Raw genomic sequence first — 22165 nt, 5'->3', positions numbered from 1 at the left:
GTCTTCTGCAAAATTCATCATTTTCTGGAAGCCTGTGTGCGAACACATTTGTGTGGGCAATGGCTGCTGGTATATGTGCTACTCCGCACTGACACACAACTGTGCTGTTGTCTTGCAGAGCATTAAGCGAGCTGTGTCCAAGCGGGTTGTTTGTGCTTGAACTGTCGTGTGCGTCTTAATAAGCAATATAGTGCGGCTGGACCAGCTGCCCGACTGCTTTTTATACTCTTGCTAATGAGCGCCAACCGTACCAGCAGCGTTGCGGTTGACAAATTGGTGGGGCAACAATGCGTAGTTACATTGGTAAAACACTAACATCGCTTGCTTTCAAGAAATATCTTGTTGCGTGGCAATGAACGCAGGTGTACCTGTAGGCTGTGTGTGGCGAGTGAAAACGCTGTGGATACCATATGCTGCTGAGATATTTCAAAGATCACTGAAAAAGGCAACGATGACTGCATAACTCGACATGCACACTTTTCAGGCCTTTGCTTGAACCCAGCAGTATTAGAAGAGATGTACTGGGAAGTGATGGAAAATGGCACCAACGCCACGGGGGAAATCCACAAGTATGACCTGCAAAGCATGCTGTTGATGTGGCTTTTTCATGCATACTTTTTGCTTACAGAAAATATCGCTTCGTGGCCTATCGGATGTTCACCCGGTGGATATGGAAGAGGCTTGGTCCACACAACCGAGTGGTGTTGCCTGCTTGCGTTGTAGTAAGAACAAGGGAAGAGTTCCCAGCTGCATCTTATGTCAGCTCCCAGAACCTGCACTATGAATTGGGCTTGAACAAGTATGGACATATGTGGCACACTTGTAGGGGTGTGCGGATATTCTAAACTTTTGAATAACAAATCAAACATGGTCCAATTTGGTTCCATCCTTGAAATGAATACTCACTATTCAATAACGAATAGTCACTATTCGATTAGGTCGTCAAATTGAACAGCCACCACTTGAAAATGCAAACATTTTGCTAATATTTAGTTTTGTCGACTGCGCACAATCAAGCATGAAACTGAAGCAAAAATGTCGCTTTTGCCCCATCCACAGAGGATGTGACGTACTAGAGCACATTGCATTGCTCAGGCCACCATACCTTTGCAGCTAAACAAGATCACTCGCAATAAAATGTTGTCAAGACATGGCATTCCGTAGTTGCGATTGTTGGTAGCCTATAGAAATCCAGCACCTTTGTCCTCTCAACCAATTAAATCAGGATAGCTTTTATTGCAACATACTTTATACAATAGCGTTGCCATCTGCTCGACCATTTGAGCTTGACAGTGTTTCTTTTTCACTATGCTATAGCTGCAGACAGTGCATATCTGGTTTGGCTGCGAAGGTATACACATATAATAAGCTGATCCACAATGTTACCTTTATCATCCTTGTACCATAATGCATGATCACATATGCTCGGAAGGGCCCCAATTTTCGGAAAATTATTAGTTGTTCCTAATCGTTCCTTTGCACTTTTAAGGAAGCATGGTTTATAATGAGACGTGTGCCGATAGAATATTTTCATTTTTTATGAATACCGAGATATGAAAATTGTTGGCGAGAAGGTTGTACATTGTTTGCAAACTATTTTGAAAGATATTCTACATTTGATTCACTTCTGGCACTATCATATTCTATCCGTCCCCAAAAATTGCTATTCGCACACCCCTACTAACTTGTATAAATCAAGAGGAGGCATGTGGTTTAGCAATTGCTGTGTTTCCATTGGGTACTCATTAACTTAATTGTTGCCATTGCAAAAGCTTGTACATTTTGAATTTCATCAACAATAATAACAATTCATAATGACCACAGTGTGCACACAGTTAACGTTGGTGAACTGCTGAGTTTTTTTTTTTTATTATGCATTCTGATCTGTGTACCTTCAGAATTGTTCCAGGCCTACTGCTTACTTATGTGAAGAATTTGACTGCAAAGGGATGACTCATAAAGTGCAGTTTGATTTATGTATTTTAAGACAGTCAGGGCCCAGGGGATGTGGGTGCAACAAATTAGCATAAAAATTATGCACAAGCAATGAAATCAAATCATGGGGTTTCACGTGTCGAAACCACTTTCTGATTATGAGGCACGGCGTAGTGGAAGACTCCGGAAATTTCGACCACCCGGGGTTCTTTAACGTGCACCTAAATCTAAGTACAAGGGTGTTTTTGCATTTCGCCCCCATCGAAATGCGGCCGCCGTGGCTGGGATTCAATCCCGCGACGTCGTGTTCAGCAGCCCAACACCATAGCCACTGAGCAACCACAGCGGGTCCCAAGCAATGAATAGGAATACGTGTACTTATGGAACAATATATTAGGTGAAATATCTCAAGATGTATTCACTAACAGCAGTCTAAACAATGACACATCTTCAGTGCAGGTAATGGGGGAGGGAAGGTGGTCCCACTCCGTGTGAGTTTTAGGAATGAGTAAAGTAGAAATTTTGTTTTTCAGGAGGGAATAGAAACTGCTTGGTCAAGATGTGATGGCACATAGACAGCTCTGAAATCACTTCCTTTTTTAGGGTTGGAGATTTCAAAAAAAGATCTTCTGGAATAAACAGTTGAGTAAAATTATTCTTCAAAGCTGTAAATTAAGAACCAGATGATCTGTCTACATGAAAGCAAGACCGGCTGTGCAGGAGAAGTTGGAAGAGGCAAAGTAAGCTGATCTGTTCTGAGCAGGTTTAGTGACATCGGCTAACATAATTTGTCCAGCATCCCACACTGATGACACAAACTCGAGTTTGATATTATTAGTGTACATTAACAACCTTAAATGGTGTAGAGCCTAGGAGAGTTCCTGTGTATCTAGCCAAGGGCTGAGTTTGCATCATAAGTAATATTGTTAGTGCTACGAAACAGTATATGCGATCACGAAGAGGCGAGCAGTGTGAAGACGACGACGACGATTAGAGGCTAGCGCGGGCTGTTGCCTCTTGGCCAAGTCCAGCGTATTTTCTTGTAAATACACTTGTACATAGCTTTTTGTCTGCGTCTTCCTACGTAACATATCTGGTGGAGGTGGACGTACCCTGTACCTCGTCACGAAGCTTTGCAGTGGACGGTACGTTGAGCCTTCCTTCAAGGCTCCCGGCGACGACAACTCGACTCCCCCGGCTCTGACACCTGCTGCCACTTCGAAGACCTACATCACTCTCCCCGCTCCCCGTGATCCTGGCGTATTCTCGGGCAAAGATGGGGAAGACGTCGATGACTGGATCAGCCTGTACGAACACGTCAGCTGCAATAACCGGTGGGACTCTACTATCATGCTCGCCACTGTAGTCTTTTATTTCGGTGGCACAGCTCGAGTTTGGTTTTGGGCGCACGAAGATGAGCTCACCAGTTGGGATTCACTTAAGCAAAAGCTTCAAGACTTGTTCGGCGACCCCTACGGTCACCAACTTGCTGCGCAGAAGGCGCTTTCAGGCCGTGTGCAAACATCAACAGAGCCCTATGTCACGTACTTTCAGGACGTCTTGGCTCGGTGCTGCAAAGTTAACGCACACATGACAGAGTCAGACAAGGTTTTCCACATCCTCAAAGGCATTGCCGATGACGCCTTCAACTTGCTTGTATTTAACAACGTGGCGACGGTGGATGCAGTTATAAAAGAGTGCCGCCGCCTGGAACTCGCTAAAAGCCGACGTATCGACCAACAGTTTGCCCGTCTGCCCAACACCCCAGCGACATCTTCCTGTGCCGACGCTCCTCGTCTCAACAACACTGGCGATGATACCAGGATCGTCCGGCGTGAGATTGAGGCCGCCTGTCCGGCTGCCTTCAACTCCAGCCCCATCAACGCATCTGCAGTCACAGTTTCACTGATCCAGGCAGTTGTCCGCCAGGAGTTCGAAAACATGGGTTTTCACACCATCTGCTCGGCCCATTGCCCTGATACTCGCCCAACTTCTTCGATTCCACCCCGTCCCGCATCTTCTTACCCACCACGGTTCTGCAACCAGTCTGAATGGCGCACTGCTGACGACAAGCCCATTTGTTTTCAATGCCATCGAACCGGGCACATTTCTCAGCACTGTCCCAGTCGCTGGAGTTCTCCGAGCCGGTCTACTTATACTGCCTACTTTTGCCCCCCAGGTGGCCCTTCTCGTCCCTATACTGCATGCTCCGATAATGCTGCCACTGATTCTCCTGCAACGAACTGCCCCTATTCTCGTTCGCCTTCGCCTCAACGACGACAATCTCGCTCCCGCCAGCCCCGTCGGTCCTATTCGCTGACTCCCTTCGGACGCCGCTCCCAGCCAGAAAACTAGACGATGCAGCGCCTCGAGGTGACGCTGCCATTGCTCCCTACGCCACCAAATCCTCTACTGACGTTGTCCACTCATCTGAACCTTCTTGACGTGCAAGTTGACGGTGTTTCTGTGTCTGCTCTTATAGACACTGGGGCGCATTTGTCAGTAATGAGCGCTGACCTTCGTAACCGACTCGAGAAAATAATCACGCCCGCCACGACGCCTGTTGTCCGTGTCGCCAATGGCGGAACAGCCCCCATAATTGGTATGTGTACCGCCCACGTCTCCTTCGCCGATCGCTCCACTATCGTGCTATTCACAGTCATCGCCCACTGTTCCCACGACATCATCCTCGGCTTAGACATCCTCTCCGCACATTCTGCTCTCATCGATTGTTCCGCCAGTACTCTCCGCTTTGACCTGCCTGTTTTGGATCCCACTGAACCACACCCCAGTCACCTCAGTTTTGTCAACTTTGTTTAGTTGCCACCTTCGGCACTGACATACATTGACTTAGTGTCATCCCCACCAGTCCCCGACAGTCACTACATCGTGACTCCTATGCAAGACCTCATCCTTACACACGGGATCACAGTACCTCATACAGTTTTATCTATTACGGCAAATTGCGTCTGCCTGCCAGTGGTCAATTTTGGCTTGACGACAAAAGTGCTGCCACGGGAGATGTCTCTGGCCCAGCTTTGCTCATTCGAGGATCACTAAGTAGCATCTATTGCAGTAGACAACAATTAATCTGATCCTCCTCTACCATCGCAGTCGGCAACTTGTACCATCGCCGACTTACAGAAAATGATTGCGCCCGACATACCGTCCGAGCACGCTCGTGAGCTCTACCACATTCTGTTTTTCTACCACGATATTTTTTACTTTAACGATCATTAAAATCGAAATTGTTAGAAGGAACTAAGTTATAACAAGACATGTTTGGTTAGGATAGGTTAGGTTAGGTTTCTTGAAGGCTGAGGGAGAGGGAAACAAGATTGATCAAATATTAAGTAAGTTAACAATAAGCTTATACTGGGGAAGACAATAGATCCGCAAATTCACAAGCGCTTCGCTGATCGAAGTGTGTTATTCTAGCTTGATAAGTTTGCCAAAAAAAAGTATTTTGCTATAATCTTCAGGTTTCTTCTGATCTCGCTTGCATATATATATTATATATGAAATACGCCATGAGAAACCCCTTTCTTCTTGTACAGACGCTGCTTGGACTGACAGGAACCATTCGGAACTGCGACCAGTCTTTGATTGTTCGGCACCATGATTCCGGAACGCTGGCTATCCTGCATCATCGTGAGCAGCACCCGACTGGGCTATCAACACGGCTGACAACGACAATCTTGCCGCCCGTGCATCAAGCATCCAGGACGATCACAACGACGCACCTGCACGCCATCCCTTCGGTCAACCAGTGACAGCGGCAACATCGGACGAAGCGTAAAAAAGGCTGCAGCAAGCGCAGGCCCTCTTCAGTGGGCTTGGTGGCACCGTCAAGGACGCCATGAAAAACCATTCTTCTTCTTGTACAGGTTAGAAAGAAATGTCCGTTTTCTAAGTGTCACAAAAGCGATGCTATTTGTTTTGTGGTGCTACCAAGCCTTGAGTGTATTTCGTGTTGTGTTTGTGAGTGCTTCCACATTGTCTGCTAGCTGTTGTTGCTTAATGGTGATATCGAGGAAAATCCGGGCCCAAACATGCTCGATGAGATCTTAAAAGGGGTTACGGAAATTCAGACCTCGCAGCACACTTTAGAAGAAGGATTGCAAGGTGTTCAATCTAGATTGACAGAAATTGAATTTACTTTAGCATCGCTTAAACAATATCGTGAAAAGCTGGAGCAGTGCGAACAGTAGGTCACCGCAATGAGCAAGGATATCCAGAGTCTGAGCAAAAAATAGACATGGAAAACAAGCCGTAGGAATAACATTATTATTTAAGGGTTGGAAGAACAAAGCGATGAAAGTAGTAAAGATCTAGAACAAGCAGTAGTTAACGGTGTATTCAAAGACAAACTCAGTGTAGAAACGAGATCAGTCGAGCGTGTACACCGTATTGGGAAAAAGAAGGAGAAGAGCACAAGGCCTGAAGTATAAGGTTTTACAATTTCACAGAAAAAATGTTCCAACTGTTCAGACAGACAGACTGTTCTTCGTAACTGTAAGAAGCTTAAAAATAGCAAGGTATCTATATCAGAAGACTTTTCGGCCTCAGTACGTGACATACGTAGGAAACTTTGGCAGTCCTTCAAAGCAGAACGCTGGTGATAAGGTAACACTTCTTTTTGATAAGCTTAAAGTGAACGATCAACTGTATATATGGAATGACATACAGAAATGCAGGCTACCTTTGAACAGCATAAGTCGCAACGACGCTGAGAAGTCCAGTGCTGACAAAACATGACGAGCAGGAGTTGTAAATTCACTTTCTTTAGTATGTTTCAATACAAGGAGCATTGTTAATAAAGCTGAAAAATTAGAAGATATCTTGCTAATTTACTCTCCTGACATTGTCGTCATAACGGAAACATGGCTGCACACTGATATTCATGATTCAGAAATAGTTCCTCCCTCTTATTTTCTTCTTCGCTCCGACTGCGACAGTCGCGGGGGCAGAGTCGCTATAGCAGTATGGCAGGGCTTATCTTTTCGCAAAGAGCAAGGTATTGCGGTATTTATAGGAAACCAAACGCGTCCGACGACTACATAATGAAAATTCACGACTTCCTTTGTGGCAGGTTCAAAGATCGTACTAAGCTAATTCTTACTGGTGATTTTTATCTAGCCACTATTGATTGGAATATGTTGACAGCCAGTAGCAGAGATGTTAATAGTTCTGAACTGCTTTTGAACATAGCGTTTAGTTTTTCGCTATATCAGCTTGTCACAGAGCCAACGCGCATTCAAGAGCAAACATTTTCAATAATAGGCCTTGCATTTGTCTCTAATGATCTAACAGCCGACATTACACTCAAAGAGGGCATATCAGATCATAAACTGCTGCTGTTAACACACTATCGGCATTAGCGGACCAGTTCCTGAATCACGTGTAGCTGTTAAAAACTACAATAGAGCTGGCGATGTCAGCATCATCGACTACCTTTAAGTAGCGTTGGAAACGTTTTCCATTGCAAATTATGATACAGTGAGTAATCTATGGCTTAAACTAAAAGACATAATAACACATTGTGAGGGAACGTTCGTTCCCACAGGACTGAAACGTACAAAACGCAGAAGCCTATGGATTACGCGTAGTGTGATCCACCTAAAAAGAAAACTACAAAGGATTCGGAAGAACAAAACGTAATCCTAAAGATATTCGCCGACTTTCTGGTGAGATAGAAAATTGCTTTACGGAAGGCAAGAGATGTTTTCTTTTCAACAACACTAATAAATTTTATGACACAGCATCTACAAAAGTTTTGGCGCTACCTATCCAGGTCCGAGAACTATGCGACTCAGATCGATGTAAATGACATTTTAGGTGATGCAGCTCACACTGTCGCTAGCACATTAAACAGATACTTTCAATCCATTTTAACATCTACCCCTGCACTTACAGAAAGTGAAACTGTGACAGATCCTCTGTTATCAATGTCTGAAGTAGTCATAACTCAAGAAGGAATACTTAATTTATTGCTACAGATTGAGGTTTAAAAAATCTTCAGGTCCTGACTATCTTTCAAATGCTTTTCTGCGGCGTTACACAGAACAGATAACTCCTTTCTTGCATGCAATTTTCGTAGCATCGCTTCAAACGGCCACCTTGCCGATGGATTGGCTGCGTGCCAAGGTCCTTCCGATTCAGAAAGGAGGTAATAAGTTACTGGTAAACACTTGCAGGCCGATTTCACTCACTAGTTCTTGTTGTAAAATGATGGAGCATATCATTAGCAAAGCAATTGCCACCTACTTCGAAGATAACAATCTACTTTACCCCAAATAACACGGATTTCGTAAAGGTCTTTCTACCGTAACTAAACTCCTCGAAATAATGCATGACTTTGCTACAGTAATTAACTGGAGACTTCAAGCTGACGCAATATTCACAGACTTTTCCAAAGCATTTGACAGGGTGCCCCATCCAAAATTAATTGACAGGCTTAAGAATATCGGAATTGACACTAACACAGTACACTGGATAACTGCCTATCTCTCAAACAGCAGTCAGTACGTTAAAATAAATGACACTGAATCTGAAAAGTTGGATGTCTACTCCGGCGTTCCACAAGGGTCTGTGCTGGGTCCAATTCTTTTTGTAATATTTGTTAACGACATTCATTCTCATGTTGAACCTGATGTAACAGTAAGGCTATTTGCAGATGACTGCGTCATCTACACCGCAGTACAGATGATTAACAACCAGATAAGTCTTAATTCCTCCTTAACTAACATTGCCAGATGGTGTCAAGAATGGGGAATGAAAATTAATGTAGCAAAAGCTTCATCCATGTATATAACTCGAAAAAAAGTACCCTTAACATTTGAGCATAATCTAATGGGATTAAATGTAATAGAAGCCGACACAGTTAAATACTTGGGTGTTACCATCACAAACAAACTAAAATGGGACATTCACATTAAACAGACATGCACAAAAGCATATAGACAGCTGGGATACTTTCACACGAAACTTGTGCTGGCACCTTCCAAAGTTAGGCTAGCAGGTTATAAGGCCCTTGTAAGGCCAATCCTTGAATTCGGCAGTATTATCTGGAATCCGCACCAAATCTACCTTCTTAATCAACTGGGGGGAATTCGAAATAAAGCTCTCCGGCTTGTGTATTTGCAGTATTCACGTTACGTCAGCATAACCGCACTACGCAACAGAGCAAACATCCAAACTTTGGCGATTCGCCAAGGCATGGCTGCCTTAAAGTTTCTCTACCTTCTTTATCATGACAGCATTAATATAAGCAAACACGAGTAGCTAAAACCACCATACCAGCACTCAGCCAAAACAAACCACGACAAGAGTATCAGGCCATTTATCTCCCGCTCTAATACATTCAAGTATTCCTTCTTTCCGTCAGTAATAGGATTATGAAATAAACTGCCAAGTGACATTGTGTCCTCAGAATCTGTCATCACATTTTCTGTCAAGATTGAAAATTGTTTTGATCAGCAAGTTGCGTCGTTGTAGAAAAAAAAAGAAGCGCTGCACACAGAGTGTGTTTTTCATGTGTATGCTGATCGAAGTTCTTTTTAGCGTATGCTTTTACTGTGTATGCTGCTTGTAGTTCTTATTCCGAAATCAGTGTATAATGGGGGAGTACCCTTTCCTGTTAGTCTGTCCTGTTTTAGGATTTTCGTTCATTTCTTATTTTCGGATCACTCTTCTTTTTTGTCTTGTTAGCAATCTGTACTTGTTTATTTTGTTCCTACTCCTGTAAAAACCTGTCAAGGCTTACAGTATTAATAAACAAACAAACAATACTCATGCACACTGACCAGCATGGGATCTGCCGTGTTGGAACTAAGTGGCAGTGTCGCGTCATAAGCTTCGTATGGTTTGAGACTACTTCTGGCGTTCAAAACCACTCAGAACAAACGAGGCACGAAGGCGGCGATGACGAAAAGGCAGTGCAGTCAAAAATTGTTTGGACTTAAGCGGGCGCGCTGGCTCTGGGTCAGACGACAGTTGGTTTCGCCCAGAAGTGCGTCATCCATATGAAAATTTAAAGCAAAGTTTTTGCTTACTTCAGCTATACTTCAGCCCATTTAGTTAACAGTGTCAATTAATATCCACGGTAACAGTAGGAACAAGTGCACTGATCCAAACACCCTTCTTGATTGACGTCAGCGATCGGCCAATAGCAGCCGTCTAAAGGAATGCGCTTTATGATGCAATAGAGCAACAAAAGAGAGCGAGAGTTTGGCTTCTTTTGAAACGAGAACGTTTGAGAAAAATGTGACTTCGCACTCCGCTTCTGAGCGCCATGTGTCACGCACGAGTGCAAAATTTGGCTCAGATGTTCCCAGCAGCATATGCCATCTGCTGAATGTGTTTTTTCGCAAAGCCCAAGGGGTGGTTCAGGGCCCCTTTAACTTGCCTTGACGAAATTAACAAGACTTTGGGTCTTTTAAGCTCCATGGTAATGGCCTATCTTTTACGCATGAGGTTCCAACTGATAATCAGTTGCACTTTTTAGATTTGAACATCAAGTTTGTAAATGAACATGCTTGTCGGTGCTATTCTCCGTTAGTGCAAAAACAACTCTTGCCCTACGACTCTGCCCAATTGAAGATTGTTAAAAGAGGTATAGTGACGCTCTGCCTAGAGTCCGCGCTTAGAACGATGTGTGTTCACCAGCTCCAGTCTAGTTTCAAGCATCAGGTCCAGCGGCTTTTAAATGCCGGCTTTTTCCCTGCCTTTCCCATCTTCTATTTCTCTCTCTCTCTTTTCCTCATTCGGCCATCACCTCAGTGGCAGGAACCTCGCTGCAGAAGCTCAAACGTAACAATAATTCCAAGGGGAGTGAGGGAAACGAGCAGGATTCCGGAATAAAGGCTCAGGTGGTACCTTATTACCACAAAGTGAGCCACGAGTTCAAGAAGGTGGCAAACAGGTATGGGGTACCTGCTGTGTTTTCTGTCCCGAACAAACGGGAAAACCTATGCCCCCAAATCACGAGATGTGCAGTGCGAATGTGCAAAGTCAAGCATGCAAAATGATACATGCAAAAGTTTTCCACTGCTGTGGTTTATCAGATACCGCTAAGTGGTGGGAAAACCTACATCAGACAGAGTGGCCTTTGTGTGAACGACCGAATGAGGGAACACGCAAACAATTTACAAAAGGATATGAATGCCCATCTCTCTGCGCATTGCAGATCATGCTGCTGTAAGCCATGTTTTTCTGAGGTGAGAATCTTAGGTAGAAGTAGAGATAGAACCGTGCGGGAACTGCTAGAGCCATATTGTCACGACTAAAGGCTAGCAACAGAAGAAAACGAATTGAAGGACACGAGTAGCGACCACACTCCTTTTGAAAGCTGAAGTTCGAGCGTCGCCTCTTGCAGTCGCTGATTACAGAGCTGGTTTTCGTTTCTATAATCCTGGTCCTGCGTCCTGTTTTTTTGACATCGTGAAACTGGTGGAGGTGCTGGACTTCAACTCCTGATGCGCGGGACTCCTCTGCGGAACGACAGTTCCAGTCCGAACCCACAACTACATACTCCTGTGCACCGCTGCAGTCGTCGACAGCGAGGTCTTAGCCCGGAGGTAATTCCCTTGGAACTCCCCAGGCTAAGCGATCCTCCATCTGAAGAAATGGCAATGGCAGGCACTTCACAGGTAACTGTTGAGCACCCTCGGATTCCCAAGACCTTCGATGGTGAGGCTTCCACCTGCCGTGGTTGCTCAGTGGCTATGGTGTTGGGCTGCTGAGCACGAGATCGCGGAGATCGAATCCCGGCCACGGCAGCCGCATTTCAATGGGGGCAAAATGCGAAAACACCCGTGTACTTAGATTTAGGTGCACGTTAAAGAAGAACCCCAGGTGGTCTAAATTTCCGGAGTCCTCCACTACAGCATGTCTCATAATCAGAAAGTGGTTTTGGCATGTGAAACCCCATAACTGTTTTTTAATGGTAATGATTTTGAGGACGTCGAGGACCAGCTTGAACAGTATGAGAGAGTTGCCAGGGTGAATCGTTGGACCTCGGAACAGATACTCTCGCACGTGTACTTCGCCCTGGCGGACTGCGCTCGTACATGGTACGGGAACCGGGAAGGCACACTGTCTTCCTGGGATGAATTTCGGCAGCAACTTTTGGATACCTTCGTTAAAAACAATCGTCGTGATTTGGCGCAGTAACTCATCTAATCGCGTATACAAAAACCAAATAAGAGTGTCACCATGTTCGCGGAGGACATGACCCGCCTCTTTTGCCGAGCTGACCCCATGATGCCTGAAACGAAGAAAATCCCACATTTGATGCGAGGCGTAAAGGCGCAACTGCTCGCCAGTCTTCTTTGCAACCCGCCGACAAGTGTTGCGGAGTTCATCAGGGAGGCTACTACGATCGAGTGAGCACTTCAACAACGGTGCCGCCAATACAACTGACAGAGGCAACCATTAGCGCCTCTGCACTGACCTTCGGCAGAGAGTGTTCCCTGCGTGAGCTCATCCAAGAGGCCGTTCGGGAGGAGCTTCGCAACCTTGTTACTCCGCAAGAACCTGTGGTGGCTTCTGTCGTAAAGGTTGTACGGCAGGGAATCAGCAAGCGTTTTCTTTGCCCGAATCACTGCCAGACCAGCGTTCTATAAGCTATGCGTCGGCGGTCTATCATCCAACCTCAGCAATGCACAGCTCGCAGTCCCTGCATCGATCTTACAATGAGACGTTAACCCTTCCATACTAACCGCTGCCGTCGCCAACCCCGCAGCTTAATGTGTCCATGGAAACGCCATCCTACTACCCTGCACCGACTAGTCCAACTTGGTCGCAAAGGCCGCCCATCAGTCGACCACTTGTTTGCAAGACGGACTTGTGGCGCTCCGTCGACCAACATCCACTGTGCTTTTATTGCTGGGAAACCAGCCATATTTACCGTTTTTGCCTGTATCGTGACCCTGGTTACCATACCTTAGCAGCCACCTTCCCTCGTGCCTGTTGGGACAACCGACGCGACACCAGCGTATCCACGCCAGCACAGCCATTCACCCCACCATATCCTCGACCCCGATCTCAGTCACTTGCACCAAGCACCATCGCAGTTACACCAATGTGGTTCAGGGTAAGTCCCCTAGTGCTCATCGAGGAAACTGAAAGCAGCGACCTCCAGGAGGAAGGTTGCCGCCCGTCAAGATGCTACAACACCCCAATGCCACCAGTACGGCCAGACGATATGACGTTGCCGACTCCAATAGATATTGTCAGCACCTATCTTGCCGTTTACTCAGACGGATGCCCAGTGACAGCGCTAGTACATACCGCCGTGGATTTCTCTATCATAAGTCAAAAACTCACCGATTGCCTTAAGAAAGTCAAGACTTATGTGGACGGATTCCCATATAAGAAGTGCAGGAGGGCAGTTGATGTCCACAGGCAAAGTTACCGCTAGAATATCGGTGTCTCGACCTTCGTTGCTGCTTTTGCCGTTTTGCTGGAGTGCTAGAGACCTGGTCTTGGGAATTAATTTTATGCGTGAATACGGTGCCATTATAAACATTCTGGACAGGTCGGTCACGTTTAGCATAGGCCCAGGTTCAGTTGTACTCTGTACAGAGCAGCGATGTAGTCCTTCACGTGTCCCTGATGAAAACATGACCATCCCACCGCGCTCATGCTCTCTTCTGTCGGTGACATGCGACATACCGAGCGACTCCGACGCTGTTGCCAAACAAATTCTGGCGCTGCTATTCAGCCATGGCATATCAGTTGCAAAAGGAGTCGTCAGCATTAACTGTGGACGCACAGAAGTACTCATAAAAAACTTTAGCCATGAGTGCTGGCATCTTACAAGAGGTATGAATTTCACGTACGTAGAATAGTTCAGTCAGGTTACAGACTGCTTGACTCTTGTAGAGCAAGGTGGTTCCACCAGCCTGCCTCCCGTGCCTCCATATCTATCTATCCATGTTGGCCGAAGCTTGCTGCGTGCGCAGAAACGAAGTCTCCTGGAACCTGCACATCAGTTTCAGGAATGCTTCTCATCGACATCGAGAATTCTTCAAATGCCGTTGACCAAACATCGAATTATCACTGATGATACAGCCAGGCCCATACAGCAGAACCCTGATCGGGTGGCCCCACCGGAACGCGAAGCCATAGAAAGTCAGGTAAAAAGAATGCTTGAAGACTACGTTATTCAGCCGTCGAAGAGTCCTTGGGCGTCGCCAGTGGTGTTAGTAAAAAAAAAAAAGGATGGCAGCTTACGTTTCTGCGTTGATTACCGCAAGCTCAATCTGAAGTAACCACATACTCCCAAGATCAACCGAGCAAAGAACGTTTATTACGGGTATCGCGTGCAATATACAGAACACAGCAAGAAAGAGGGGAAGGGACAAATAGAGAGTAAGGGAAGAATGTGATTACAGCAGGTGCGCCCAGCTTCATAGGCACGTGCGGTGCCATGACGATACAACAGTCCCCTCTTCTCTTAGGGAGAGAACATGTCAGGGGAACGTCTCGAACGGGTCGACCTTCGTAGTTCCAGGATTGTGGTCCCATCCGTCGTATTCGCACTAGCGGTCTTCTTGATGGCTCTGTCACCTCTGGATGAGAGACGCAGCTGCACTTGCTCCGAGTCCTGCACCATCACATGCAGTTGCACTTGGTCCAAGTGTCGTCACATTAGTTCACCCTCCGGTCCCTCGGCAGTCACCATACGAGACCTCTATGTTGTTTGGACATGTGCTTGAGTCCATGGGTCTCCGAGGCAACCGTAGTTTCACAGCCAAATTGGTTTATCCTTCTGCAAGAAATCATTGGCAAAAGGGTAACTGTAACGCTCTGTTTCTGACGGCAACAAGTTATCTAATCGGGAGCGTAGCTCACGCCCCATCAGCAGCATAGCCGGTGTTTTTCCGCCCGACAGTGGAGTTCGTCGGTAGCTGTGCAAGATCCTGGCCAGCCGCGTTTGCACTGATCCTTGCCTGTTTTTCTGCAGGCTTTGTTTTATGGTACGCACCGCTTGTTCCGCCAACCCATTCGATTGAGGGTGATATGGTGCAGCGTGCATGTGCTTTATTCCATTCACCGTAGTGAAAGTCTGGAATTCCTGGCTTGCAAAATGCGGCCCGTTATCTGTGACGATTGTGCGCGGCAACCAAAAAGTGCTAAAGAGGGTGCGCAGGGCATCTACGGTCGTCCCAGTTGTGGAAGTTCGCAAAGGCACAGCTTCCATCCACTTACTGTGGGAATTGACCGCAATTAATAGCATGTAGCCATCCACCGGACCCGCAAAATCAATGTGAAGACGAGACCACGGCTACCTTGTTTCCGGCCACGGGACTGGTACCTGGCGGGGAGGCATCGGTGCAGCTTGAACACATAAGTGGCACGTCTACCGAGCTGCTCAATCTGTTTATCAATGCCGGGATACCAAAGCAGTGAGCGAGCTAGTCTTTTCATTGCGGTTATTCCTTGATGTGTCTCATGAATCAGCTGCAACACTGCGTTCCTGGCTGCTTTAGGCACGACGACTCGGTGGCCCCAGAACACCAGGCCTTCTCTCACAGTTAGCTTGTCCCTCCGGACTAGGCACGGCTTCAGAGTGACTTGCTTCGCATCTAAATGCCGAGGCCAGCCTTCCTGCACCCACTTTCGCACCACAAGTAACTCCTCATCTTCGGCCGTATAGCGGGCCAGTTGTTTGGCTGACAGCACTCTACTGTCCAAACAGGCGGTGAGAAGTACGTACTCACAGTCATCAGCGCCGTCCTCGTCTCCGGACACTTCCTTGGAAGGCGCCGCCCGTGGCAGGCGGCTGAGTGCATCAGCCGGAACATTCGCCTTGCCGTCCTTGAACTTGACGATGTAGGAGTAGGTGCTCAACTGGAGGGCCGACCGTTGTATGCAGACTGCCGCCATGGCTAGAACCAGCTTATCTGGATTGAAAATACTGACTAATGGCTTGTGATCAGTCAGAAGTGTGAATTTCCTACCCAACAAATATGTCCGGAATTTCGCCACACCAAACACTAAAGCCAGGGTTTCCTTTTCAAGCTGCGAATACTTCCGCTCTGCGCCTGTGAGTATGCGGGAGCGGAAGCCAATGGGTTGCCTCATCCCGTCAACTGTGCCGTGAGAAAGGACGGCTCCAATGCCGACTGATGAAGCGTCACATTCTAGTACCAACGGTTTGTCCGGGTCGTAATGGGCAAGAAATTCTGCTTTACTTATCAGTGCTTTGACCTCTTGGAACGCCTGCTGCTGAGCAATGCCCCACTTCCACTCCGTCCTGGCGCGCAATAGTTCGTACCGAGGTGCAAGGATCGTGGCTGCCTGCGCTAGAAACTTTTGGTAATAGGTGTCCAGACCCAAAAATGACCTTAACTCGGGCACTCCCGTGGGTGTGCCGAGCCGACGTCCAGAAGAGCCTCAAGATTTTCCCTTTTGGCATGCACGCCCTTATCATTGATTTTGTAACCCAAAAAATCAACTTCATTCTCATGAAATCTTGACTTCTCCCGATTCAGCCGCACGCCGAACTCGCGGAACTTTCCCAGAACTCGGTGTGAGGTGGCGGCGTCATTCCGCTTTTCTGCAATGATTACGTCATCCAAATAGACCTGTGCTCCGGGCTGTCCTTGCAAAATTGTTTCCATGCATTGTTGAAATAGCGCTGGCGCAGAGGCTACTCCGAACGGAAGGCGTGTGAAGCAAAAAAGGCTCTTCTGTGTATTCACCGTCATGAGCAGTTGCGATTCTTCGTCTAACGCAATTTGATTGTAGGCGTCCCGGAGATTGATAGTCGTAAAAACTTCACCGCCGTTTAACGTCGCCATGATGTCCTCTATGCGCGGGAGAGGATACTGGATCGTATGTCAGGCTTGGTTGACAGTAGTTTTGAAATTGCCGCATAAGCGAATGTTTCCGTTACGGTTTACCACCGCCACCATGGGTGCCGCCCACTCCGAGTGTGCGACCGGGGCAAGAATTCCATTTTCAACTAACCGATCAATTTCGGCCTCCACTTTTGAGCGCAACGCGTATGGTATCAGCCGCGCCTTACAGAACCGAGGAACAACATCATCTCGCAATGGCAACCGGGCGGGCGGTCCCTTTATGAGCCCTAACTCGGGTCGAAACACGTCGTAAAATTCTTCTAACAAGACTTGAACGCCATTGTCAACTTCACGAATGGCTGCACTCTCACCTTCCTGCGTTGCGCTGAGCACTGGCTCCCCAAGAAGGTCGAGCACTGTCATGACGTCCCGGCCACACAGGTTCGGCCCGGAACAACTCAGCACCGCTAATGTGACTTTCGTAGTTTTTGAACCCAAGGAAACATCGAGCTGTAACTGGTAACGCACTGGCAGTGGTCCAAGGAAGCATGACAACTTGAGCGGCAATTCTTGCAGTTTCGGCCAGGCATCTTGATGCTGTAGGTAAGTGGGCCAAGTGATGATAGAAACCGGGGACCCTGTGTCCAGCTGCATCTTGATCGCTATTCCATTCCAAAGTAGAGTGCACATTATTGCCTTTACGGTGTGAATGTTTCCAACGAAATTATCTGCCATTTCAATGAGGAACAGAGCTTCTGATCCCGGATCGTCGCAGTTTCCTGCTGACGGATGCACGGCATTAATTTGCTGGTGTGGCCACGTGAACGATTCCCTCGTTCTGCTGTCTGCTTGTCCAGGACACATCTTGTGAACATGACCGCGCTGCTGGCACTGGTAGCGCTTCGCCGAGCGGAACCGGCAGGTTCTGGGGTCGTGCCCTGTTTTTCCACAATTGAAGCATGGTGGCCGACTTTCACGTCGTGCATACATGTTTCTTAACATGTGTACGCCTTCGTCTTCAGGCGCAGTCTTCAACGTCTTCATGTTTTCTTCCGCCATTTCCACTGCTAAAGCGATTTCCTCTGCTTTGCTTCTTGTTAAGGATGCCTTCGAAAGCAGTTGACGACGTACCGAGTCGTCTTGCAAGCCACAAACTATACGGTCCTGGAGCATCCTGTCAAGTGAAGTGCCGAAGTTGCAAGTATCCGCCAATTGCCGAATGGCTACAAGAAAATCTCTGACTGGCTCTCCTGGCATCTGGTTGCGTGAGAAAAATTTGTAGGATTGGGCTATTTAATTCGGCCTGGGCGAAAAATGCTTCTGCAGTATGTCGAGTGCTTCATTGTACGACACCTCGTTCACCTTTGTTGGTGCGCAGCGTCCACTAACGACGGCCACCGTGTGAGTGCTCAGCCCTGCTACGAGCAATGCTCGCTTCTTCTTTTCTTCCGCGATGCCGTTGCTTTCGAAGAAAGCTTCTAGCTGCCAGTGGTCCGTAGCTTCCTCGAACTGCGGTGGGTTTGCGTATCCAGCCATGGCTACCGGGGTGTCGCTGCTGGGTGGCAGGCTCATCCCATCCTCGTCGCCACTGAAGTAACCACGTACTACCAAGAAGATCAACTGAGCAAAGAATGTTTATTACGGGTATCGCGTGCAATAAATAGCACACAGCAAGAAAGAGGGGAAGGGACAAATAGAGAGTAAGGGAAGAAAGTGATTACAGCAGGTGCACCCAGCTTCATAGGTACGCGCGGTGCCATGATGATACAACACAATCAGATAAACAAGACATTTTTCCGCTACCTCATACAGACGATTCCCTCGATAGACTGTGACATGCACATTATTTTGTTTCGATGGATTTAAGGAGCGGGTACTGGCAAATAGAAGTTGATGAGAGAGACCGAGGAAAAACTGCATTCATGACACCTGAAGGACTCAATGAATTTAAGGTACTTCCCTTCAGCTTGTGCTTTGTGCCGGCAACATTTCAGCGGCTAATGAACACAGTTCTCTTAGGCTTCAAGTGGCAAACGTGTTTAGGATACTTGGATGATATGATGTTTTCTGCAACTTTGACGAGCACCTGAGGCGAGGACAGGCAGTTTTTCAAGCCACCCGATCTGCCAGTCTCATGCTGAAGCTGTAAAAATGCCACTTTGGCTTTGAAGAGCTTCTCTTCGTCGGTCATATGGTTAGCAATGAAGGTGTATGGCCTGATCCCGACAAAATAGCTGCCATTGCAAATTTTCCAGTGCCATCTGACAAAAAGGCAGTTAGACGATTTTGAGGACTGCGCCTATTACCAACGCTTCATTCGGAACTTTTCACAAATTGAGTCACCGTTGGCACGCCTCACCAGGGAAGACGTTGCATTTGTATGGGGTGAAGGACAGCAGCAAGAGTTCAACGAGCTGCGGCAACGTCTCCAAAAGCCCCCAGTCCTCGGACACTTTGACGAAGATGCCCAGACAGCGGTTCACACCGACGCCAGCAATGTTGGCTTAGGAGCAGTACTCGTGCAGCGGCAAGATGGCACTGAACGAGTAATAGCTTATGCAAGCAGAACCCTTTCCCGTGCGGAAGCGAATTATTCCACCACGGAAAAAGAGTGCCTTGTGATGGTGCGGGCCATTATGAAATTTTGCCCTTATTTGTATGGCCGCTCCTTTAATGTCATCAGTGACCACCACTCCCTTTGTTGGCTAACGAACTTAAAACATCCGTCAGGACTATTGGCGCGCTGGGGCCTTAAGCTTCAAGAATTCGACAAGGTTATTGTTTATAAATTGGGAAAGCGGCATAAGGATGCCGACTGCCTGGCTTGCGCCCCATTTGAATCTGCCAATGCAGAAGATGATGACGATGCAGCCTTTGTCGGAGTTGTCAATGCAGCTACAATCGCACAGCAGCAACACAACGACCCGGAATTGCAACCAATTATTAGTTTCTTGGAGGGTCGCACTTCCGTTGTCCCAAAGCTTTCTGCAAGAGGACTACCATCATTTTGCTTGCATAACGACGTCCTGTAGAAGGCGAACTTCTCTCCGAAAGGAAGCACCTACTTACTCATTGTCTCAACACCTCTCAGGAGTGAAGTATCACAGGCATGCCATGATGAAGCAACATCCTGTCATTCATGCTACACACAATTGCTGTGTACAGTGAGGCAAAAATTCTATTGGCCAAGACTCATGGCGACAGTTCAATAATACGTCCGGACATGCCTTGAATGCCAGCGGCAAAAAGCGCCATCAGTCAAACCAGCAGGCTTTCTCCATCCTTTTGAAGTACCCGTAACACCATTTGCTCAAGTCGGAATGGATCTTCTAGGCCCATTACCACCTTCTGCTGTGGGCCACAGATGGATTATCGTAGCCACAGACTACATCACTTGCTACGCCGAAACCAAGGCTCTGCAGCGGAGCACGGCAAGTGAAGCAGCCCGATTTTTTATAGAGAATGTTGTACTGAGGTGCGGCGCTCCAGCAATAGTATTCATTGACAGGGGAAGTGCGTTTACCACTGAGCTACTGGACACAGTATTAAGACTTCGTGGAACAGCTCACCGGCGAACAATGACGTAACATCTGCAAATAAATGGACTGACAGAACGCCTGAATAAGACGCTCGTGGATATGCTCTCTATGTACGTGGATGTGGAGCACAATAAGTGGGATGAAATCTTGCCGTACGTCACCTGTGCCTAAAACACGGCTCAGCAAGAGACAACATGAATGACACCGTTCCGTCTCCAACATGGTCGTGAAGTCGCAACTATGCTAGATGTGCTGCTGAATGCTAGATGTGATGCGACGAATGCTGAAGACCTTGAAGACTTCACTCAGCGTGCTGAAGAAGTGCAACAACTTGCTCACATACGTATTCATAGGCAGCAGGATTACGACCCGAGACGCTATAATCTTCGTCGCCGACCAGTCTCCTACAAGCCCGGAGAGAGTGTTTGGGTTTAGACTCCCATTCACCGTCGCGGCCTTTTGTAGAAACTGCTAAGGCGCTACTTCAGGCCGTGTAAAGTTCTTCGGCGACTCACTGATGTCAATTATGAGGTTGCTCCCGATAGTCCACGTTGCTCAAGGCATCGACGGCACTTACCAGAGGTTGTGCACATGGTCCGGATGAAGCCCTATTTGTCCAAGTGAATTCACTGCATCGCAAGCGTGTCCTAGTCCGGTTGCCGTGACGATAAAGCATCGGAACGATGCTTTCTAGGAAGAGAGGCTAATGTCACGACTAAAGGCTAGCAGCAGAAGAAAATGAATTGAAGGACACGAGCAGCAACCACGCTCCTTTTGAAAGAAGATGAAGTTGGCGCATTGGCTCTTGCAATCTCTGAACACGGAGCTGGTTATCGTTTCTATCAACCTGGACCAGCATCCTGTTTTTCTGATGTCGTGACAATATCGCATTCATATCAGTGGCCAAGCACGTGCTAGTCAAACATCTGTGTCGTTATATGATGCAGAAATGAAAATTTTGGGTTTGACGCAAACAAGATGACCTGTCACTTGCTCGTTGTTGCCCCTGATGTCGAGAGTGTGCGCTGCATATATGTAGCAAGCTTTGTGCCTAATAAGCAGTTGGGAGTGTAGTGCTGTCTCTCTTTCCACTCTTTCTGTCCTTTAGAATCTTTCTTTTTACAGTTTTTTGTGCTACAACACCACGTCGTTCAGCAAACACCAACTCGCCCAAGAAAAGTTGTTGTACTGCTAGGCAACTGTTCTCTTCCTCAACATATTCATATTACGGAGGTGTTACGTGCACAACTGCATTGAAAGTGCGCGCTCAAGTTGTGAAATGCAATGTCAAAGCAGTGCTCAGGTCACTTGGAAACTTTGCAGTAACACTGCAATAACACCTGAAAGCAGGCTCTGATCAATGCAAAGCGACTGTGTTTATTGTTCTGGTTCTATACAGGGATACCCAAGAATACGGACAGAAGGGTGGCACCATTGTAGCTCAAATGCTACACCACTGCACGTATAATGAACAAGATATGGGTGTGGCTCTCATCTGCAGTAAGCTGTCTTTTCGTCCACTTTCATTTTCCTTCACCTTATTGTCATAGCTTAAGCATGAAGAACAGAACACAGGGCAAACCGATCAACTGCACACGGCATTCTGTGACGTCATGTTGCTGGGCATACAAGTGCCGCTCTGCCTGTATTGGCCTGAAGAATGTGAATTAGGATCAAGCGACTGCATCGATGTAAGGTGTTTATGTAATACCACAAGACGTCTAACCGGTGCAGTGCGGAAGCGGTTGGATTCCAGGTGACGACAGCAGATGCCGAATTATCGAGAAGGCAAGAACACAAGAAGTGCCTTCTCACCCTGTTTTAGCCAAAGCTACGTCGAAGTTAGGCAGAACTGACCGAGTTGAAAGTGAATTGAATTGT

General features: G+C 47.2%; 1 protein-coding gene and 1 pseudogene across 6 annotated transcripts in view; both read right to left on the bottom strand.

Annotated features, from left to right (window-relative positions):
* LOC142592726 (zinc finger protein 784-like) overlaps positions 1 to 22165 on the bottom strand; it is a 43217-nt gene that overhangs the window by 8212 nt on the left and 12840 nt on the right. For 2 of the 6 annotated variants that reach the window (XR_012830790.1, XM_075704321.1), the window contains exon 3: positions 627 to 773. The exons of 1 other annotated variant lie outside the window; for it this stretch is intronic. Coding sequence is in view for 3 of the 5 variants with exons in the window: in XM_075704321.1 (XP_075560436.1) it covers positions 627 to 773 (147 nt within the window). In the remaining 2 variants the exon portion in view is untranslated. Of the gene's footprint in view, positions 1 to 626; positions 779 to 14226; positions 14711 to 22165 lie in introns of those variants that run through there. 3 more of the 6 variants (XM_075704322.1, XM_075704325.1, XR_012830789.1) reach the window with 2 other exon arrangements.
* On the bottom strand, positions 16785 to 18281 carry LOC142557879 (uncharacterized; annotated as a pseudogene).

The sequence above is a fragment of the Dermacentor variabilis genome, chromosome 9 (assembly GCF_050947875.1).
Source record: "Dermacentor variabilis isolate Ectoservices chromosome 9, ASM5094787v1, whole genome shotgun sequence".
NCBI classification, from domain to species: domain Eukaryota; kingdom Metazoa; phylum Arthropoda; class Arachnida; order Ixodida; family Ixodidae; genus Dermacentor; species Dermacentor variabilis.
This window is presented reverse-complemented; position numbering and strand designations above follow the sequence as displayed.